General features: G+C 45.3%; 1 protein-coding gene across 1 annotated transcript; it reads right to left on the reverse strand.

The window, feature by feature from the left end:
- Nucleotides 1-7044: 7044 nt before the first annotated feature.
- On the reverse strand, nucleotides 7045-18071 carry LOC148138619 (uncharacterized). The gene is made up of 3 exons (XM_087981459.1): nucleotides 17918-18071; nucleotides 17429-17477; nucleotides 7045-17396 (listed from the first exon to the last, which is right to left on the reverse strand). Exons 1-3 carry the CDS (start codon nucleotides 18069-18071, stop codon nucleotides 16505-16507), a joined length of 1095 nt encoding a protein of 364 aa, XP_087837585.1. The 3' UTR covers nucleotides 7045-16504.
- Nucleotides 18072-18103: the final 32 nt, after the last annotated feature.

The raw sequence follows: 18103 nt of genomic DNA on the forward strand, positions 1-18103 counted from the left end.
ATAACTCAATAAGCCTTGTGAGGCATGACCTACCACTCTCAAAGCCATGCTGACTATCTTTAATCAAACTATGTTTTTCCAAATAGGCATAAATCCTATCTATCTCAATCCTTTCCAGTACCTCGCTTACCACAGACATAAGACTGACTGGTCTGTAATTCCCAGAGATTTCCCTATTCCCTTTCTTGAACAGAGGAACAACATTTGTCTCTCTCCAATCAGCCAGTACTACTCCCATGGAGAGTGAGGATGCAAAGATCATCACCAGACGCGCAGCAATCTCATTCCTCACTTCCCGTAGTAATCTTGGACATAGATAATGCCCCAGGGCTGGACCATATATCTTGATGTTTCCCAGAATTTCCAGTACATCCACTTTCTTAACATCAATCTGTTCAAGCCCATTAACCTGGTTCATGGTGTCCTCACTATCAACAACGTCCCCCTCTGTCCTTCCATCTCTCTGCTGCTATTGGGGGTCTATAGAAAACACCCAATACAGTGACTGCTCGTTTCCTATTACTGTCTTCTACCTATACTGACTCAGTAGACAAACCCTCCTTAACAACCTCCTTTTCTGCAGCTGTGATATACTCTATAACTAACAATGCTACTCCCCCTTCTCTTTAACGCCCACCCACCCCCAGTTCTTTTTAAAAGATCTTAACCCTGGATTTTCCAGCAATCATTTCTGCCCCTGTGAAATCCATGTCTCTGTTATGGCAACAATATTGCAATTCCAAGTACTGATCCATGCTCTAAGTTTATCACGTTTGTTCCTGACACTCCTTACATTGACACAGTCACACTTTAACCCATCCCTTTGCCCTATCAACTGTGTATCCTTCCTGACAGACTCTCTGCATTCCATTTCTGCCCGTTCAACAACTATCTTTTCCTCTGATCTGGAGCTCTGGTTCCCATCTCCCTGCCAAACTAACTTAAACCCTCCCGAAGTACTCCAGCAAATTTCCCAACCAGGACAGTGGTGCCCCTCCAGTTTAAGTGCAGCCTGTCCTTCATGTACAGGTCCCACCTTCCCCAGAAGGTACCCCAATGATCCACGTATCTGAAGCCCTCCCTCCTGCACCAGCCTGGCAGCCACGTGTTTAGCTGCACTCACGCCTTGTTCCTTGCCTCATTAGCACGTGGCACTGGTAGTAATCCTGAGATTACGACTCTGCTCATCCTGCTTTTTAGCTTCCATCCTAACTCCCTGAAATCATTTTTTAGATGCTCATCCCTTTCCCCAGCTATGTCATTAGGGCCAATGTACACCACGACTTCTGGCTGCTTATCCTCCCCCTTCAGAATCCTGTAGATTCGATCAGAGACAAACCAGACCCTGGCACCTGGGCGGCAGCTTACCTTCCAGAAGTCTCCTTTGTGACAACGGGATCTCCTGTCCATTCCTGAAACTATTGAATCTCCCACCACTAACGCTTTTCTATTCTCCCCTTTCTGTTCTGAGCCTCAGAACCAGCATGATTCAGCAGCTGAAGGGAATGGCAGTGGGCAGTGGGGATGGTGTAAAAAAAACAAAGGTTGTTTCCACATGAAATGATTTCAGCTGAATATGAGATAAAGTCCTAAAGAGGGAAACAAATGATCAAATAACCAAGGGGTAAAAAAAACAATCCACAGCAGATGAAGGTAAAGGTTATGATCTAAAATTATTGAACTCGATGCTGAGTCAAAAGGTGAGCTGTCATTCATTGAGCATGTGTGGAACTTCATTAGAGCATCGCTGAAAGACCATGGAGAGAGAGGCCAGAGTTGGAGAAAGTGGAGGAACCAAAATGATGAGTAACAAGAATGAGTTCTGCTGTAAAGTGGTCACCCAATCTCTATCCGATATAGAGGAGACCATGTCATCAACAGTGAATACACTGCATTAAATTGCTGTCCTTCACTTGGAGTGTTTGGGGTGAAAAGGTGCAGGTGAAAGGACAAATATTGCACGTATGGGCTCTGAAATGGAGGGGGGTGAAAGGTGAGTGTGTGGCAAGATGTTTGGCGATGACATTGCACTGTAGACAGTAAATATAATAGGTAAAAGCTGTATGTTATTTTTGTGTCTGTCATCTTTTGGAAGCACCCTTTTGGGGCAAATATTGGTATGGCCCTGACATTGTTATTTGGAAGTTTTATTTGAAAGTTCATTCTCTCTGCAGGATTCTGGATAAGATCAAAGCCACTGTCAGTTTTCAACATCAATACCCCATTTTTCCTGTCACAATTTTGGGTTTACCCACAACCTTTTCTTTCTATTGATTACAGTACGTTCCTGTTCAATTTTTATTTTGCTGTTTTTACATTTCCTGCAGCTTTCTATTTTCTTTCTCCAACTGTAAAGTCCACAAATGGGCACCACACCCACATAATCAATCATGGACCAGTGCAGTACTCCACTCAGTGGCAATTGTTGGAGAGGGATTTTAAAGAGGAGTCTTGGGTCCTGCATTCAGCACAAGTTGATCTTTATTCAAAGTTTCTTACCAATGTTGCATGAGAGATCTCTGGAGACAAATTGCAAGAGACTGACTCTCCCAATCTACTACAGGATATTTATACATCCTGTTACATGCAACATTGACATCAGTACTTGCCACCTCCTTTCTGACACACAAATCCAATGCTATGACTGCATCATCAATGATGGACAGCTCTATGGGCAGCCCTAGGTCTTCCCATGATGTTTACCAAACATCCTTATCACCTATTGTTGGGCATATTGCCATTTCACCCATTATTCAATCCTGCCTGCTGGCAGACACATTCCAACACTGGCCGTATTCAGTTCTCCCTCCTGGTGTTTAGATGTGTGACAATGCCTCAGGGGTGAGGTCTTTTTAAAAAAAGGTTCAAAAGAGAAAGTGCTTCCTGTCCTGATTTTTGGGTGAGGCTATTCAGGATGGTGGAATTGAGTGTGTTTTTCACACCAATCAATCACCATTTAAGTAAAAAGACAAACAATCTTGAGGTGGATGATCTCTTCCTACTATTTTATATTCTGTTATGTTCTACATCCTTTGAGCAGTTGTTAGACTTTAGAAATGAAGTACCCTGCACAGATCTTCATGAGCTTCTTGTTTCAGAGGCCCAGCTCCAATACTGCTCAGCCTTTTGGAATTGGACCCATGTTCAAGGATCAAAAATAGAAGTTTCTGGAAAAGCTCAGCAGATCTGGCAGCATCTGTGAAGAAAAATCGAGGGTAAGGTTTTGGATCCTAGCTCTGAGGAAGGGTCAGCAGACCTGAAATGTTAACTTTGGTTTCTTTTCACAGATGTTGAGCTTGTCCAGCAACATCTGCTTTTGTTTCTGATTTACAGCATCCACAGTTCTTTCAGGTTCCAGGTTTAGCATATTGTGGTTATTGACTGGTGTTTTTGGCCAAATAATTTTACTTCTGGACTGAGTTTTCAAACTCACGCACCTCCCCCAAACCCTGGAGTGGTGTTATGTACAAACAGATGTCAAGGCTTTGTGGCACTCAAACTAAAATAACTGATCTTCCCTCCCATCTGAGAGGGAGGCCAGTATCTTACAGGGACAAGGTAAATTGTACTGTCCAGATAAACACTGCGCAATGGACCTTTTTATCTGAGTTTTATCTCTGTGCAGACTGAATCAGATCATTTAGCAACTGCAGTCAAATATAGTCACACAAAGCTATGTGCAAAGTCTTCACTCTGACAGAAGTTGTGGCAAAGTGAAATTTACTGTGTAGCTTATAAAAATAATTTTATCAAAAATATTTTGTCTTGTTGCTGAGGTCAAAGCCAACTTCAGAACAGTCTATTTGAGATGCTTAAAGGTTTCAATAGAAAATATTTTCTCTGGTGGGAATTGGTTTAGCTCAGTTTGCTGGATTGTTGGTTTACAGAACAGTAAGATGCCAACAGTGTGGGTCTGATTCCCATCACTGGTTTGAGGTTACCATGAAGCATTCTCCTTCATAACCTCTTGCCTCTCCTGAGGTCTGGTGGCCATCAGGTTAAATCACAACCAGTTGCATCTGTCTAATAAGAGAGCAGCCCCTTTGGTCTGGTAATACAATGGTGACACACGTTTTCTCGAAGAGAGATTCCAATACAAAGAAAAATGGACTGTACAGAGCTGACGTCACAAAGTATTTCTTCTCAACATTACTTCCCTCTCTCCTCCCCAGAGATAAAGCTGTGAGGCTGGGAGATGAACTGCTCATCAACTGTTCTCTGCTGTTTGAGGAGACCACAGCTGGTCTAATAATCCTCAACACCACTACCTGTCTTTTCCCATAAGCCTTGATTTCCTTACCAATTTATAATTCTTTTTATCTCTGCCTTGAATATACTTAATGACCCAGATTTTACAGCACTCTGCAGTTAGGAATTTGACAGAATCTCTACTCTCTAATAATATTTGAAGCAATTCCACCTCCTTTCATAAACAGATGACCCCTTAGCTTCTTCAGCACTTTCTCATATCTATGCAGGTGAGGTAACAACATAGAGAGAAAAATGTTTTGAGTCCAGGGATCCTCCTTCAGAGGTTGGAGAGTTTGAGCTATAGGGAGATGCTGATTGGCTGGGGCTATTTTCCCTGGAGTGTTGGAGGCTGAAGGGTGACCTTAGAGAGATTAATAAAATTATAAGGGGTGTTAAGACGGACCCGGAGGGTCCCGTCTTTGCGTGTTCTTTTGGAAGGAGAGACTCACACTGGCAACTATGATTAGACGCAGACAGCAGTTTATTCACAGAATCTTAACTGATACAACGAATCTACAAGCATGCATTCGTTGGAGAAGGCGTTCTGCCTTCCCGTTCAAAGTTGACACAATTATACTTCGCGCTGCCTGGAGTCCCCGGTCAGTTCGCCTTCCCCATTGGTCCATTCATCTGCGCGCGCTGGGGATCCGTCCTCCTATTGGCCGCATCGAAGTGCCTGTCCAGCTCCTGCTGTGCTTGACAATGGCTCAGCCATCCCCGGGAGCGGTTCCGATCCCGTATTCAATAGTCCATTGTGTCAAGGAATTACTATGCGTCTGACAGGCTAGCCATTTTCAATAGTTTTAGTTTAACTAAATTGTCAATTACACTTATCATCTTTAGACTTAAATAGAGCCATTCACACTCACTAGTTACAGGTTCCGATAGAGCAATTCACACTTGTCTAACAGTTACAGATTCCGATCAGTTTCTTTATTAATCCCGAGTTTCGATGGGGCAATTGATACTGGCTGGTATTTACAGGCTCCAAGATTTAATTAACATTATGCATATCCCTTACAAGCTCCAGCAGTCATGCAATCGCCTGCAGCAGCTCACTTGGCTGTTGTTAACCATTTCAGGGCTGGAAGTGTCACCCTCCCTAGCCCTACATTAAACACCGCAGTGAAATCTCCCCAACAGGGGCATGGATAGGGTAAATAAGGAAGGTCTTTTCCCCAAGGCAGGAAAGTCCAAAACCAGAGGGAATGGGTTTAGGCTGAGAGAGAAAAGGTTTAAAAGTGATTTAAGGGACAACTTTTCCACGCAGAGGGTGGTGTGTGTATGGAATGAGCTGCCAGAGGATGTGGTGGAGGCTGGTACAATTACAACATTTAAAAGGCATCTGGATGGGTATATGAATAGGAAGGGTTTGGAAGAATATGGGCGTAATGCTGTTAAATGGGACTAGATTAATTTTGAATATCTGGTCAGCATGGATTAGTTGGACCAATGTATAGTACATCTCCGTGACTGTATAAGTGAAAATAGCTGGGAAAGGGTGGTATTTATACTGATGGCACGGTGGGGGTGGTAGTGAATGGAGCACATGGAGATAGTGCCCTGGGCAGAAAATGGCAGTTTTTGCCGATGAGATTGCTGATGAAGAGTGGTTGGAAGGATAATGCCAGTTTATCTACCTCTGTAACAGTGCCAGGATGTAACCCATCAGGTTCATGGAATTATCAGTTTTTAGACCTGTTAATTTTTCTAGTATAGTTCTGTTTCTCTAGTGATAGTCAGTTATTCTATTTATTCCCAGTCCCACCCATTGATGGTCCCATTAGTGCCCTCTGCAGTGAAGACTAATGCAAACTATTTATTACATTCTGACATCTCTGGTTCCCCTTTACTATTTCCTAGCCTTGTTCTCTCACAGGCTTATGTTCATTTTGGCCTCTCTTTTCCTTTTTGTACAGTTAAAGCAGCTTTTACTGCACATTTTTCTATTACTTGCACATTTGCTCCTATCATTTATTTTCTCCTGGTTTTTTTGGTCATTCTTTGGCTTTTAAAATTTTCTAATCGTCTGGTCTATCATAAATTTTGGCTTCATTGTCTGACTTTTCTTCCAATTTGATGCTATCCTTAACTTGGTTAACTATGGTTTCAAATCAACTGAAAACATTAATGTCAGGATTAATACTTTTGTAGAGGAAGAATATATATAAAACCAAGGTAGGTAAAAGGAGTTCAGCTGCAGATGAGTAACGATCTAACCAAACGGGGGAACAGGCGTAAAGGGCTAATTGGCCTTGTGTTGTTCCTGAGATTTATATTGGAAACGAGGTTCTGTTCTGAGTGACTTTGAAAAGATCCTTGAGGCTCCGAGGCCTTGCTTATGTTTTTCGAGATTGCTGTCCTTCAGATTGTGTTATTTATTTTCATTCGCAGCCCCTCAATATCTCTGCAGTGTTGGTATAAATTATGCTAAACTTTGGCCTGTCCATGAAAGTATATGAAGACCAACAGTCTGAGTTAAACTCTGTAACTCTTTTTGTTTCTCTGTAATTACTGCACAAGTACAAAAGGCAGTGCCCCCCCCCCCCCCCCACGCTCCCCCCCCTCCCCCATTCTCTTCCTCCTCCCTCCCATCATTGTATGTAATAGATTTGCCTCAGACCAGCAGGAATTTGCCAGGATCAGGAGAGTGACTGTCCATCAACACTCTGTCTGGCCTCTGATATAGCTCAGATTTGCTTCTCAATATCAATAAAGCATTGTCATTTCAGCAATCAACTCAATTTTCCTGCCTTTCCCCATAACCCTTGATTCCATTACTGATTAAGTATATTCACAAGACATAGATTTTTAATGACCCAACCAAAACAACCCTATAATTTGTCCATATTGATATTGATATTCATTTGCCACAGTGTTACCCATTCAAGTAATCTATTCACATCTCGATGTAATTTTATGTTTACATTTCCATGCCCTACAATATTGTAAAGCTGTCACTGTGAATGACAAGGGAATAACTCATCTATTGAAAGTTCATCACATCCATGTCTTCAAATAGGATGTGGATTTGTTTCACTTTCCTTTTTAATTCATTGGTATGGAGAGGCACATTTGCAAGCTCATGACTGCAAAGTGTTGGGATAGAGCAGATTCTGTGGGAGGGTGGAAAACTCTTCAGCCCCATTAAGTAATGGGTATATTTCGTAAGGAAACAACAATGGACCTTCAGAGAACGAATTGGAAATGGGAAAGAAGGAAAGTTCATTTGTCTGAAACATGAGCTTTTTTCTGTTTCCACTGATGCTGGCTGGTCTTTGTGTTTCCAACAGTTTTCTGCTTTAATTTGCTAACAGATACAGCATATGGATGGTGAAGTTGGATTCTTTGTTCGATTGGCTAAATTAGAGCAATGTTTTTCATTCTTTGGGGTTCATTTCCACAGGATGGCATGCTTTAAATTTAACTTAATGTTTGTTCAGTCTCTGACTGTACGACTGACAGAGCATAGAGTTTCTATCTGCTGGGAATGATGCAGACTTTCAAACAAACATAGACATTGAGTATTCCAAAGCTATTCAAGATTGATGTGGTTAACAACAATGTCATTACGTTTTTGAACCTCTGTCTCAAATAATACTGACCCAGAGATGTATTTATTGCTGCTTGAATAATCCAGCATCATCCCTGGAACAAACCTCTGAGGTCTTGAACACTTCTTATTCTGCAAAGATATGTTTGACTATTTTTCCTGTGATTTTAACAGAATTTTGTCTGAGTGAGAGGGTGTGCACATGCAATACCTTTGCTTTACCCACACCAAGTCCATGTAGTATTGGGGAAAAAAAATCTTGGATATGCATTCAAATTGGCATGATTACCTTCAGCTCTGTTGTTTCTCTAATCCAGGACGAGATTCTCCTAGCTATAAATTCTCAAGGTAAATAAAAATATTTTAGGTGTTGGAGGTGATTTCCTCGAATTCCATGAGCAGCATGTTGCATTGTTTTGGAACTTTGGAGAAAAGAAAAAGTCAAAATGCTAGCACCTTTAAATGGGAGAGGAACAGACAAAGGCAACACATGGTCAGGTCAGTGCAGGAGAGAGAGGATAAAGAAACCCACTGCTAACTGACACAACAGTGAACATGCGCAGTTACTGCCTTTGCTGTTTGAATTCATGTATTGCTGGACATCGGAGTGGGTCTGGGAAAATTAACAATAGTTTTCTATTGTTTTCCATAGTTTTCTGCTAATCTTGGAGAAACCTGTTTGGCAGAGGTCACAGCACAGAAACAGATAAGTGGATATTTTTAAGTGTAGCCTTACAATAAGTCTGCAGTAGTGAGTAGAGTGGGTTCTTTCTTGATTATATGTTTTATTGAGATATTTTTCTTGATTAAGCTTTAAAATATAAGCCATAAGTATTAATTTAACCTGGAGCAGTGTTTTTTAGAAGAATAAGACCGTGCTATTTCCTGGGTCTGTAGATTGAAAGAATGTGGGAGTTTATGGGTTACTGAGGATTATATCTGCAATAAATGCCATTTGTTGTGAATCCTATCAGATCGAATGGATCGGTTGGAGTGGCAGTTAGAGGTAATTTACAAGAGCAAGGGAGAATATGGAGAGTTAGGCAGGAATTTAAAAAGGAGGTCCTCGAGTAGTAATATCTGGATTACTCCTGGTGCTGCGAACTAGAGGGGAGGAACAGGAGGACAGAGCAGATGAATGCATGGCTGAGGAGCTAGTGTATGGGAGAAGGATTCACATTTTTGGATCATTGGAATCTCTTTTGGGGTAGAGGTGACCTGTACAAGAAAGACAGATTGCACCGAAATAGGAAGGGGACTAATATACTGGCAAGAGATTTGCTAGAGCTGCTCGGGAGGATTTAGTGAGGAAAGATTTCAATCTGAGACTGTTACAGTTGAGAACGAGGGCGAGTCAAACAGTCAGGGCAGGCAGTGTCAAAGCAGAGAACAAGATAGGACTAATAAATTAAACTGCATTTATTTCAATGCAAGGGGCCTAACAGGGAAGGCTGATGAACTCAGGGCAAAGTTAGGAACATGGGACTGGGATATCAGAGCAATTACAAAGATGTGGCTCAGGGATGGGCAGGACTGGCAAGTTAATGTTCCAGGATACAAATACTAGAGGAAGGACAGAAAGGGAGGCAAGAGAGGAGGGGGAGTGGTGTTTTTGATAAGGGATAGCATTACAGCTGAACTGAGGGAAGATATTCCCAGAAATACATCCACGGAAGTTATTTGTGGGGAAATGAGAAATAAGAAAGGGATGATCACCTTATTGGGATTGTATTATAGACCCCCAATAGTCAGCAGGAAATTGAGAAATAAATTTGTAAGGAGATTTCAGTTATCTGTAAGAATAATAGGGTGGTTATGGTAGGGGATTTTAACTTTCCAAACATAGACTGGGACTCTCATAGTGTTAAGGATTTAGATGGAGAGGAATTTGTTAAGTGAGTACAAGACAATTTTCTAATTCAGTATGTGTATGTAGCTGAGGGTGGCCCAGTGGCTCAGTGGTTAGCACTGACACATCACAGCACCAGGGACCTGGGTTTGATTCCAACCTTGGGTGGCACAGTGGCACAGTGGCTAGCACTGCTGCCTCTCAGCACCAGAGACCTGGGTTCAATTCCCGCCTCAGGCGACTCTGTGTGGAGTTTACACATTCTCCCCATGTCTGCGTGGGTTTCCTCCGGGTGCTCCGGTTTCCTCCCACAGTACAAAAATGTGTAGGTCAGGTGAATTGGCCATGCTAAATTGCCCGTAGTGTTAGGTAAGGGGTAAATGTAGGGGAATGGGTCTGGGTGGGTCATGCTTCGACGGATCGGTGTGGACTTGTTGGGCCGAAGGGCCTGTTTCCACACTGTAAGTAATTTAAACTGTACAAACTCCACACTGACATTCTCCTCTTGTCTGCGTGGATTTCCTCCGGATGCTCCGGTTTCCTGCCACAGGGCAAAGACGTGCAGGTCAAGTGGGTTGGCCATGCTAAATTGCCCATAGTGTTAGATGGATTAGTCAGAGGGCAATAGGTCAGGGTGGGTTACTCTTTGGAGGGTTGGTGTGGACTTGTTGGACCAAAGGGCTTGTTTCCACACTGGAGGGGAATCTAATCTACCTACTAGAGAAGGTGCAAAACTTGATGTTCTCTTGGGAAATAAGGCAGGGCAGGTGACTGAGGTGTCAGTGGGAGAACACATTGCGGCCAGCGACCATAATTCCATTAGATTTAAAATAGTGATGGAAAAGGATAGACCAGATCTAAATGTTGAAGTTGTAAATTGGAAGAAGCTAATTTTGATGGTATTAGGCAACAACTTTCAAAAGCTGATTGGGGGTAGATACTTGCAGATAAAGGGACGGCTGGAAAATGGGAAGCCCTCAGAAATGAGATAACAATAGTCCAGAGACATTATATTCCTGTCAGGGTGAAAGGAAAGGCTGATAGATATAGAGAATGCTGGATGACTAAAGAAATTGAGGGTTTAATTAAGAAAAAGAAGGAAGCATATGTCAGGTTTAGACAAGATAGCTCGAGTAAATCCTTAGAGGAGTATAAAGGAAGTCGGAGTATACTTAAGAGGGAAATCAGGAGGGCAAAAAGGGGACATGAGATAGCTTTGGCAAATAGAATTAAAGAGAATCCAAAGAGTTTTTACAAATACATTAAGGACAAAAGGGTAACTAGGGAGAGAATAGGGCCCCTCAAAGATCAGCAAGGCGGCCTTTGTGTGGAGCCACAGGAGATTCAGAAGATACTAAATGAGTATTTTGCATCAGTATTTACTGTGGAAAAGGACGTGGAAGATATAGACTGTAGGGAAATAGATGGTGACATCTTGAAAATTGTCCAGATTACAGAGGAGGAAGTGCTGGATGTCTTGAAACACGTGAAGGTGGATAAATCCCCAGGACCTGATCAGGTGTACCCTAGAAGTCTGTGGGAAGCCAGGGAAGTGATTGCTGGGCCCCTTGCTAAGATATTTGTATCATCGATAGTCACAGGTGAGGTGCCAGAAGACTGGAGGTTGGCTAATGTGGTGCTAACTATTTATGAAAGGTGGTAAGGACAAAACCGGGAACGATAGACCAGTGAGCCTGACGTCAATGGTGGGCAAGTTGTGGAAGGGAAACCTGTGGGACAGGATATAAAGGTATTTGGAAAGGTAAGGGCTGATTAGGGATAGTTGATATGACTTTGCGTGTGGGAAATCATGTCTCACAAACTTGATTGAGTTTTTAAAAAGAGGATTGATGAGGGCAGAATGGTGGATGTGATCTATATGGACTTCAGTAAGGCGTTCGACAAGGTTCCCTATGGGAGACTAGTTAGCAAGATTAGATCTCATGGAATACAGGGAGAACTAGCTATGTGGATACAGAACTGGTTCAAAGGTAGAAGACAGAGGGTGGTGCTGGAGGGTTGCGCTGGAGGGTTGCTTTTGAGACTGGAGGCCTGTGACCAGTGGAGTGCCACAAGGATCGGTGCTAGGTCCACTACTTGTTGTCATTTATATAAATGATTTGGATTTGAGCATAAGAGGTACAGTTAGTAAGTTTGCAGATGACACCAAAATTGGAGGTGCAGTGGACAGCAAAGAAGGTTACATCAGATTACAATGGGATCTTGATCAGATGGGCCAATGGGCTGAGAAGTGGCAGATGGAGTTTAATTTAGGTAAGCAGTTTGGGAAAGCAAATCTTAACAGGACTTATACACTTAATGGTAAGGCCCTGAGGTGAGTTGCTGAACAAAGAGACCTTGGAGTGCAGGTTCACAGCTCCTTGAAAGTGAAGTCGCAGGTAGATAGGATAGTGAAGGCGGCGTTTGGAATGCTTTCCTTTATTGGTCAGAGTATTGAGTACAGGAGTTGGGAGGTCATGTTGCGGCTGTACAGGACATTGGTTAGGCCACTTTTGGAATATTGCGTGCAATTCTGGTCTTCTTCCTATCTGAAGGATGTTGTGAAACTTGAAAGGGTTCAGAAAAGATTTGCAAGATGTTGCCAAGGTTGGAGGATTTGAGCTACAGGGAGAGGCTGAACAAAGCATCAAAGGCTGAGGGGTGACCTTATAGAGGTTTGTAAAATCTTGAGGGACATGGATTGGATAAATAGACGATGTCTTTATCCTGGGTGGGGGAGTCCAGAACTAGAGGGCATAGGTTTAGGATAAGAGGGAAAAGATATAAAAGAGACCTATGGGGCAACTTTTGCACGCAGAGGGTAGTATGTGTATGGAATGAGCTGCCAGAGGAAGTGGTAGAGGCTGGTACAATTACAACATGTAAAAGGCATCTGGATGGGTATATGAATAAGAAGGGTTTGCGGGGATATGGGGCAGGTGCTGGCAGGTGGGACTAGATTAGGTTAGGATATTTGGTCAGCATGGACGGGTTGGACTGAAGCGTCTGTTTCCATCTCTATGACTCTGGCTCTAAGTCTTTCAGGAGAGAAATTAGGAAACACATCATCATCCAAACAGGCCTAGAAATGTGAAAATCAAAGGTAATGTTTGGGATCCAGTGACCATTCTTCAGAAAATAATGCTGGTTCAATTGCTCAGTTTAGATCTGATATGGGGCATAGTTGGGCAACTGAAGTTTAATGACAGAAATCAGCCATTACCTTATCGAATGGCAAAAGACTTGAATCTAAATTATCACTGCAACTGTTCAGACCTGAAGCATTTAATTTTAATTTGAAGACTTGACAACAGTTTGAGAGATGATAGGGATGTGGATTATTCATTTTGGGTTTCTAGGGGGCTTGACCCATCCTGTTAAAGGTTCAGATTTCCGATTATTACAAGTAAGCATTGCTCTTTCCACGTTGAACTTGGGAAAAAGCTTTATTTTTGACAAAGCTTTAGCTGCCAGTAACTTGCAAATTCTCAGATGGGCACATTGTCTGATCTTTTACAATCGACAGCTCTTCTGTTGTAGTTGGTTTTATATACACCGTCTCCGCACTTCCTCTAAGGTGCCATTGTAAAAATCATGCAGTTCTTGCGTTGTATGTCACTGGGTCAAAATCCTGGAATTCCCTGCATAACAATATGTCGGGAGCTCCCTATAGCTGTTCAAAAAGGCAGCTCTTCACCACCTTCTCCAGGACAATGAAGGCTGGGCAATAAGTGCTGGTCCAGTCAGCAGCACCTACAACCTATTCATAAATTAAAAATAACATTGTCTGTGCCTGCAGCTTACAGGATTCTTGACAAAGTGACAGTTCTCTGGAAATTGAGTCCTCTGCCTGAATTTGCCAATTAGATTCTTACAGTTGGAACAATTTCCAGAGAAAGAGGAAATAAACTACAAGCTGTTGGGGAATGAAGAGTTAAATTAAGATGACTTTACAAAAGCTTGCACTCAGGATGTAGTTTTGCTCGCTGAGCTGGAAGGTTCAGTTCAGATGTTTCGTCACCATACTAGGTAACATCTTCAGTGAGCCTCTGGATGAAGCACTGCTGGTGTTTCCTGCTTTCCATTTATATATTTGGGTTTCCTTGGGTGGATGATGTCATTTCCTGTTTTTTTTTCTCACCCCAGGAAATCACTAGTATAGTGCCAAAACATCTGAAAATGAACCTTCCAGCTCAGTGAGCGAATCTATATCCAGAACCTCAACCTGACCTACAAATCTTTTCAAAAAACACTAGCTTGCACTCACTTGAGTTTTGAATGTTGAAAGCTGTTTGAAGTACTTAAAGTAATGAGAAGATTGGGGAGAAACTACTCCTCTGGTGGAGCAGTCCTGAGCAAAGTCTTACCGTTAAAGCCAGGCTGTTTGGGAAGCAATTCAACCAGAAGTCATTGGAGGCAAGGATTGATTTGGGAGAGGCAACATGGCTTTGTCCATGGGAAATCACGTCTCACAAACTTGATCGAGTTTTTTGAAGAAGTAACAAAGAAGATTGATTAGGGCAGAGCAATAAATGTGATCTATATGGACTTCAGTAAAGCGTTCGACAAGGTTCCCCATGGGAGACTGATTAGCAAGGTTAGATCTCACAGAATACAGGGAGAACTAGCCATTTGGATACAGAACTGGCTCAAAGGTAGAAGACAGAGGGTGGTGGTGGAGGGTTGTTTTTCAGACTGGAGGCCTGTGACCAGTGGAGTGCCACAAGGATTGGTGCTGGGTCCTCTACTTTGTGTAATTTACATAAATGATTTGGATGCGAGCATAAGAGGTAGTTAGTAAGTTTGCGGATGACACCAAAATTGGAGGTGTAGTGAACAGCAAAGAGGGTTACCTCAGATTACAATAGGATCTTGACCAGATGGGCCAATGGGCTGAGAAGTGGCAGATGGAGTTTAATTCAGATAAATGCGAGGTGCTGCATTTTGGGAAAACAAATCTTAGCAGGACTTATACACTTAATGGTAAGGTCCTAGGGAGTGTGGCTGAACAAAGAGACCTTGGAGTGCAGGTTCAGAGCTCCTTGAAAGTGGAGTCGCAGGTAGATAGGATAGTGAAGAAGGCATTTGGTATGCTTTCCTTTATTGGTCAGAGTATTGAGTACAGGAGTTGGGAGGTCATGTTGCAGCTGTACAGGACATTGGTTGGGCCACTGTTGGAATATTGCGTGCAATTCTGGTCTCCTTCCTATCGGAAAGATGTTGTGAAACTTGAAAGGGTTCAGAAAAGATTTAAAAGGACATTGCCAGGGTTGGAGGATTTGAGCTATAGGGAGAGGCTGAACAGGCTGGGGCTGTTTAACCTGGAGCAGTGTCCTTATAGAGGTTTACAAAATTATGAGGGGCATGGATAGGATAAATAGACAAAATCTTTTCCCTGGGGTCGGGGAGTCCAGAACTAGAGGGCATAGGTTTAGGGTGGGAGGGGAAAGATATAAAAGAGACCTAAGATGCAGAGGGTGGATTGAGCTGCCAGAGGATGTGGTGGAGGCTGGTACAATTGCAACATTTAAGAGGCATTTGGATGGGTATGTGAATAGGAAGGGTTTGGAGGGATATGGGCCATATGCTGGCAGGTGGGACTAGATTGGGTTGGGATATCTGGTCGGCATGGACGGGTTGGACCGAATGGTCTGTTTCCATGCTGTACATCTCTGTGACTCTGGAAAAGCAAATCTCTGCCAAAAGGCTATGGATGCTGACCATCACTGAAAATGTTAACAGGCAAGTTGTCCTGTTTTCTGGCTTCACTAGGTTGACACCTCATTTTGAGGTATATCTCATGCTGTTATTCTCCTGCACTCTCCATTAAACCTGGGTCAGTCTCTGGCGTGATGGCAAGGATACGGTGGAAATATGGCAAGCTATGGTTACACATTGTGTTTGGCTATCAGTATCAGAGTTAGATTCAGAGCAGCTCAGTACCCAGTTCTGGGTTGTTCAAGCTGTGCCCCATTTACAACAATAGTAGCACTACTGCCTCTCAGCACTAGGAACACGGCTTCACGTTCCAACCTTGGGTGGCTATCTGTGTGGAATTTGCACTTTCTCCCTGCGTCTGCATGGGTTTCTGCTGGGTGCTCTGGTTTCATCCCACAGTCCAAAGCTGTGCAGGTTAGCGGGATTAGTCATGGGGTAGGTGGGATTATGGGATATGGTGTCTGGCTGGGATGCTGTTCAGAGGGATTGTTAGACCACACTCTACTGGTTCAATGGTGGATGGTATTTTCAAATTGAAAATAGCATTTGTCCCCCCGATGACTGTGTAGTATTCACTCCTGTCAACACGGCTATGAACAGACACACGGGATGGGTGGATTACTGAAGCTGGGGCCAGATGGCTGCTCCAGGCCCAGTGGTGGGCTGTTGCTTCACCAACCTGTGGGACAGCTCTCCCAATTTGGGCACTCGCCCTCTGACGTTCGTTAGGATTTTAAGGCTTCGTAGCATCCAGTACAACTCCGTATCTCGTTCAGCTGTTTCAGAGGACAGTTAACAATCTGAAGATTTACATCCCATTTATAATGAAGCTGCATGTATCTCCTTGGCTCACTGCTATTTATTTTGTATCAGATGTGTTTGTAACAATGTTTAAATACACCATAAACTTCCGAAGTCTCCACATGTCTGGGGTGTTGGATGTCCCATCACTCTTCCCAGGAAGAATCGTGAGGGAATTGCAGCAGAGAGGAAGGCCATGTGGGTCATCGAGTCGATTCTGGCTCATTGACAATCGGAGAAGGGACTGGAATTGATTTTAAACACCAACATTTGTGTCTCTACTGTAACCATCTATTTATGACAGTTTGCCAAAAGAATTTCCGTTTTTTTGTTTAGGTGGGAGGCTTTTCTGTAATTTCAGGTATCGGTCCTGGTTGTTTTAACTCGACCGTGCTGTCAATCCAACTGGGGAGATGGGCGGGTGGTGCTGGGGAGGAGCTGGGGAGATGGGCGGGTGGTGCTGGGGAGGAGCTGGGGAGATGGGCGGGTGGTGCTGGGGAGGAGCTGGGGAGATGGGCGGGTGGTGCTGGGGAGGAGCTGGGGCGATGGGCGGGTGGTGCTGGGGAGGAGCTGGGGCGATGGGCGGGTGGTGCTGGGGAGGAGCTGGGGCGATGGGCGGGTGGTACTGGGGAGGAGCTGGGGCGATGGGCGGGTGGTGCTGGGGAAGGAGGGGGAGATGGGCGGGTGGTGCTGGGGAGGAGCTGGGGGAGATGGGCGGGTGGTGCTGGGGAAGGAGGGGGAGATGGGCGGGTGGTGCTGGGGAGGAGCTGGGGGAGATGGGCGGGTGGTGCTGGGGAGGAGCTGGGGGAGATGGGCGGGTGGTGCTGGGGAGGAGCTGGGGGAGATGGGCGGGTGGTGCTGGGGAGGAGCTGGGGGAGATGGGCGGGTGGTGCTGGGGGAGATGGGCGGGTGGTGCTGGGGAAGGAGGGGGAGATGGGCGGGTGGTGCTGGGGAGGAGCTGGGGAGATGGGCGGGTGGTGCTGGGGAAGGAGCTGGGGAGATGGGCGGGTGGTGCTGGGGAGGAGCTGGGGAGATGGGCGGGTGGTGCTGGGGAGGAGCTGGGGAGATGGACGGGTGGTGCTGGGGAGGAGCTGGGGAAGGAGGGGGAGATGGGCGGGTGGTGCTGGGGAAGGAGGGGGAGATGGGCGGGTGGTGCTGGGGAAGGAGGGGGAGATGGGCGGGTGGTGCTGGGGAGGAGCTGGGGAAGGAGGGGGAGATGGGTGGGTGGTGCTGGGGAAGGAGGGGGAGATGGGCAGGTGGTGCTGGGGAGGAGCTGGGGAGATGGGCGGGTGGTGCTGGGGAGGAGCTGGGGAAGGAGGGGGAGATGGGTGGGTGGTGCTGGGGAAGGAGGGGGAGATGGGCAGGTGGTGCTGGGGAGGAGCTGGGGCGATGGGCGGGTGGTGCTGGGGAGGAGCTGGGGCGATGGGCGGGTGGTGCTGGGGAGGAGCTGGGGAGATGGGCGGGTGGTGCTGGGGAGGAGCTGGGGAAGGAGGGGGAGATGGGCGGGTGGTGCTGGGGAGGAGCTGGGGGAGATGGGCGGGTGGTGCTGGGGAAGGAGGGGGAGATGGGCAGGTGGTGCTGGGGGAGATGGGTGGGTGGTGCTGGGGAGGAGCTGGGGAAGGAGGGGGAGATGGGCGGGTGGTGCTGGGGAGGAGCTGGGGAAATGGGCGGGTGGTGCTGGGGGAGATGGGCGGGTGGTGCTGGGGGAGATGGGCGGGTGGTGCTGGGGGAGATGGGTGGGTGGTGCTGGGGGAGATGGGCGGGTGGTGCTGGGGAGGAGCTGGGGAAGGAGGGGTGAGGTTTGGGGGGAAGCTGCAGCTCCGCAAGTGGAGCGATGCTCACTGGGTCCCTCTGCTGGTACAGTGTAGCAGTGTCACTCCGGGTTGGCACCATCTCCATTAGCGAAAGTGAGGGCTGCAGATGCTGGAGAT

Source organism: Chiloscyllium plagiosum, unplaced genomic scaffold, assembly GCF_037043375.1.
Source record: "Chiloscyllium plagiosum isolate Xiang-an unplaced genomic scaffold, Cpla_swu_hap1 HiC_scaffold_39, whole genome shotgun sequence".
Classification (NCBI taxonomy): domain Eukaryota; kingdom Metazoa; phylum Chordata; class Chondrichthyes; order Orectolobiformes; family Hemiscylliidae; genus Chiloscyllium; species Chiloscyllium plagiosum.

Excerpts from the sequence above, each read along its gene's own strand:
- LOC148138619 (XM_087981459.1), bottom strand. The coding sequence starts at position 18,071 with ATGGAGATGGTGCCAACCCGGAGTGACACTGCTACACTGTACCAGCAG. Across the intron at positions 17,478-17,917 it reads ACCCGCCCATCTCCCCCAGC|TCCTCCCCAGCACCACCCGC; the intron begins ACCACCCACCCA and ends TCCTTCCCCAGC. Across the intron at positions 17,397-17,428 it reads CAGCTCCTCCCCAGCACCAC|CCACCCATCTCCCCCTCCTT; the intron begins CTGCCCATCTCC and ends CCCCAGCACCAC.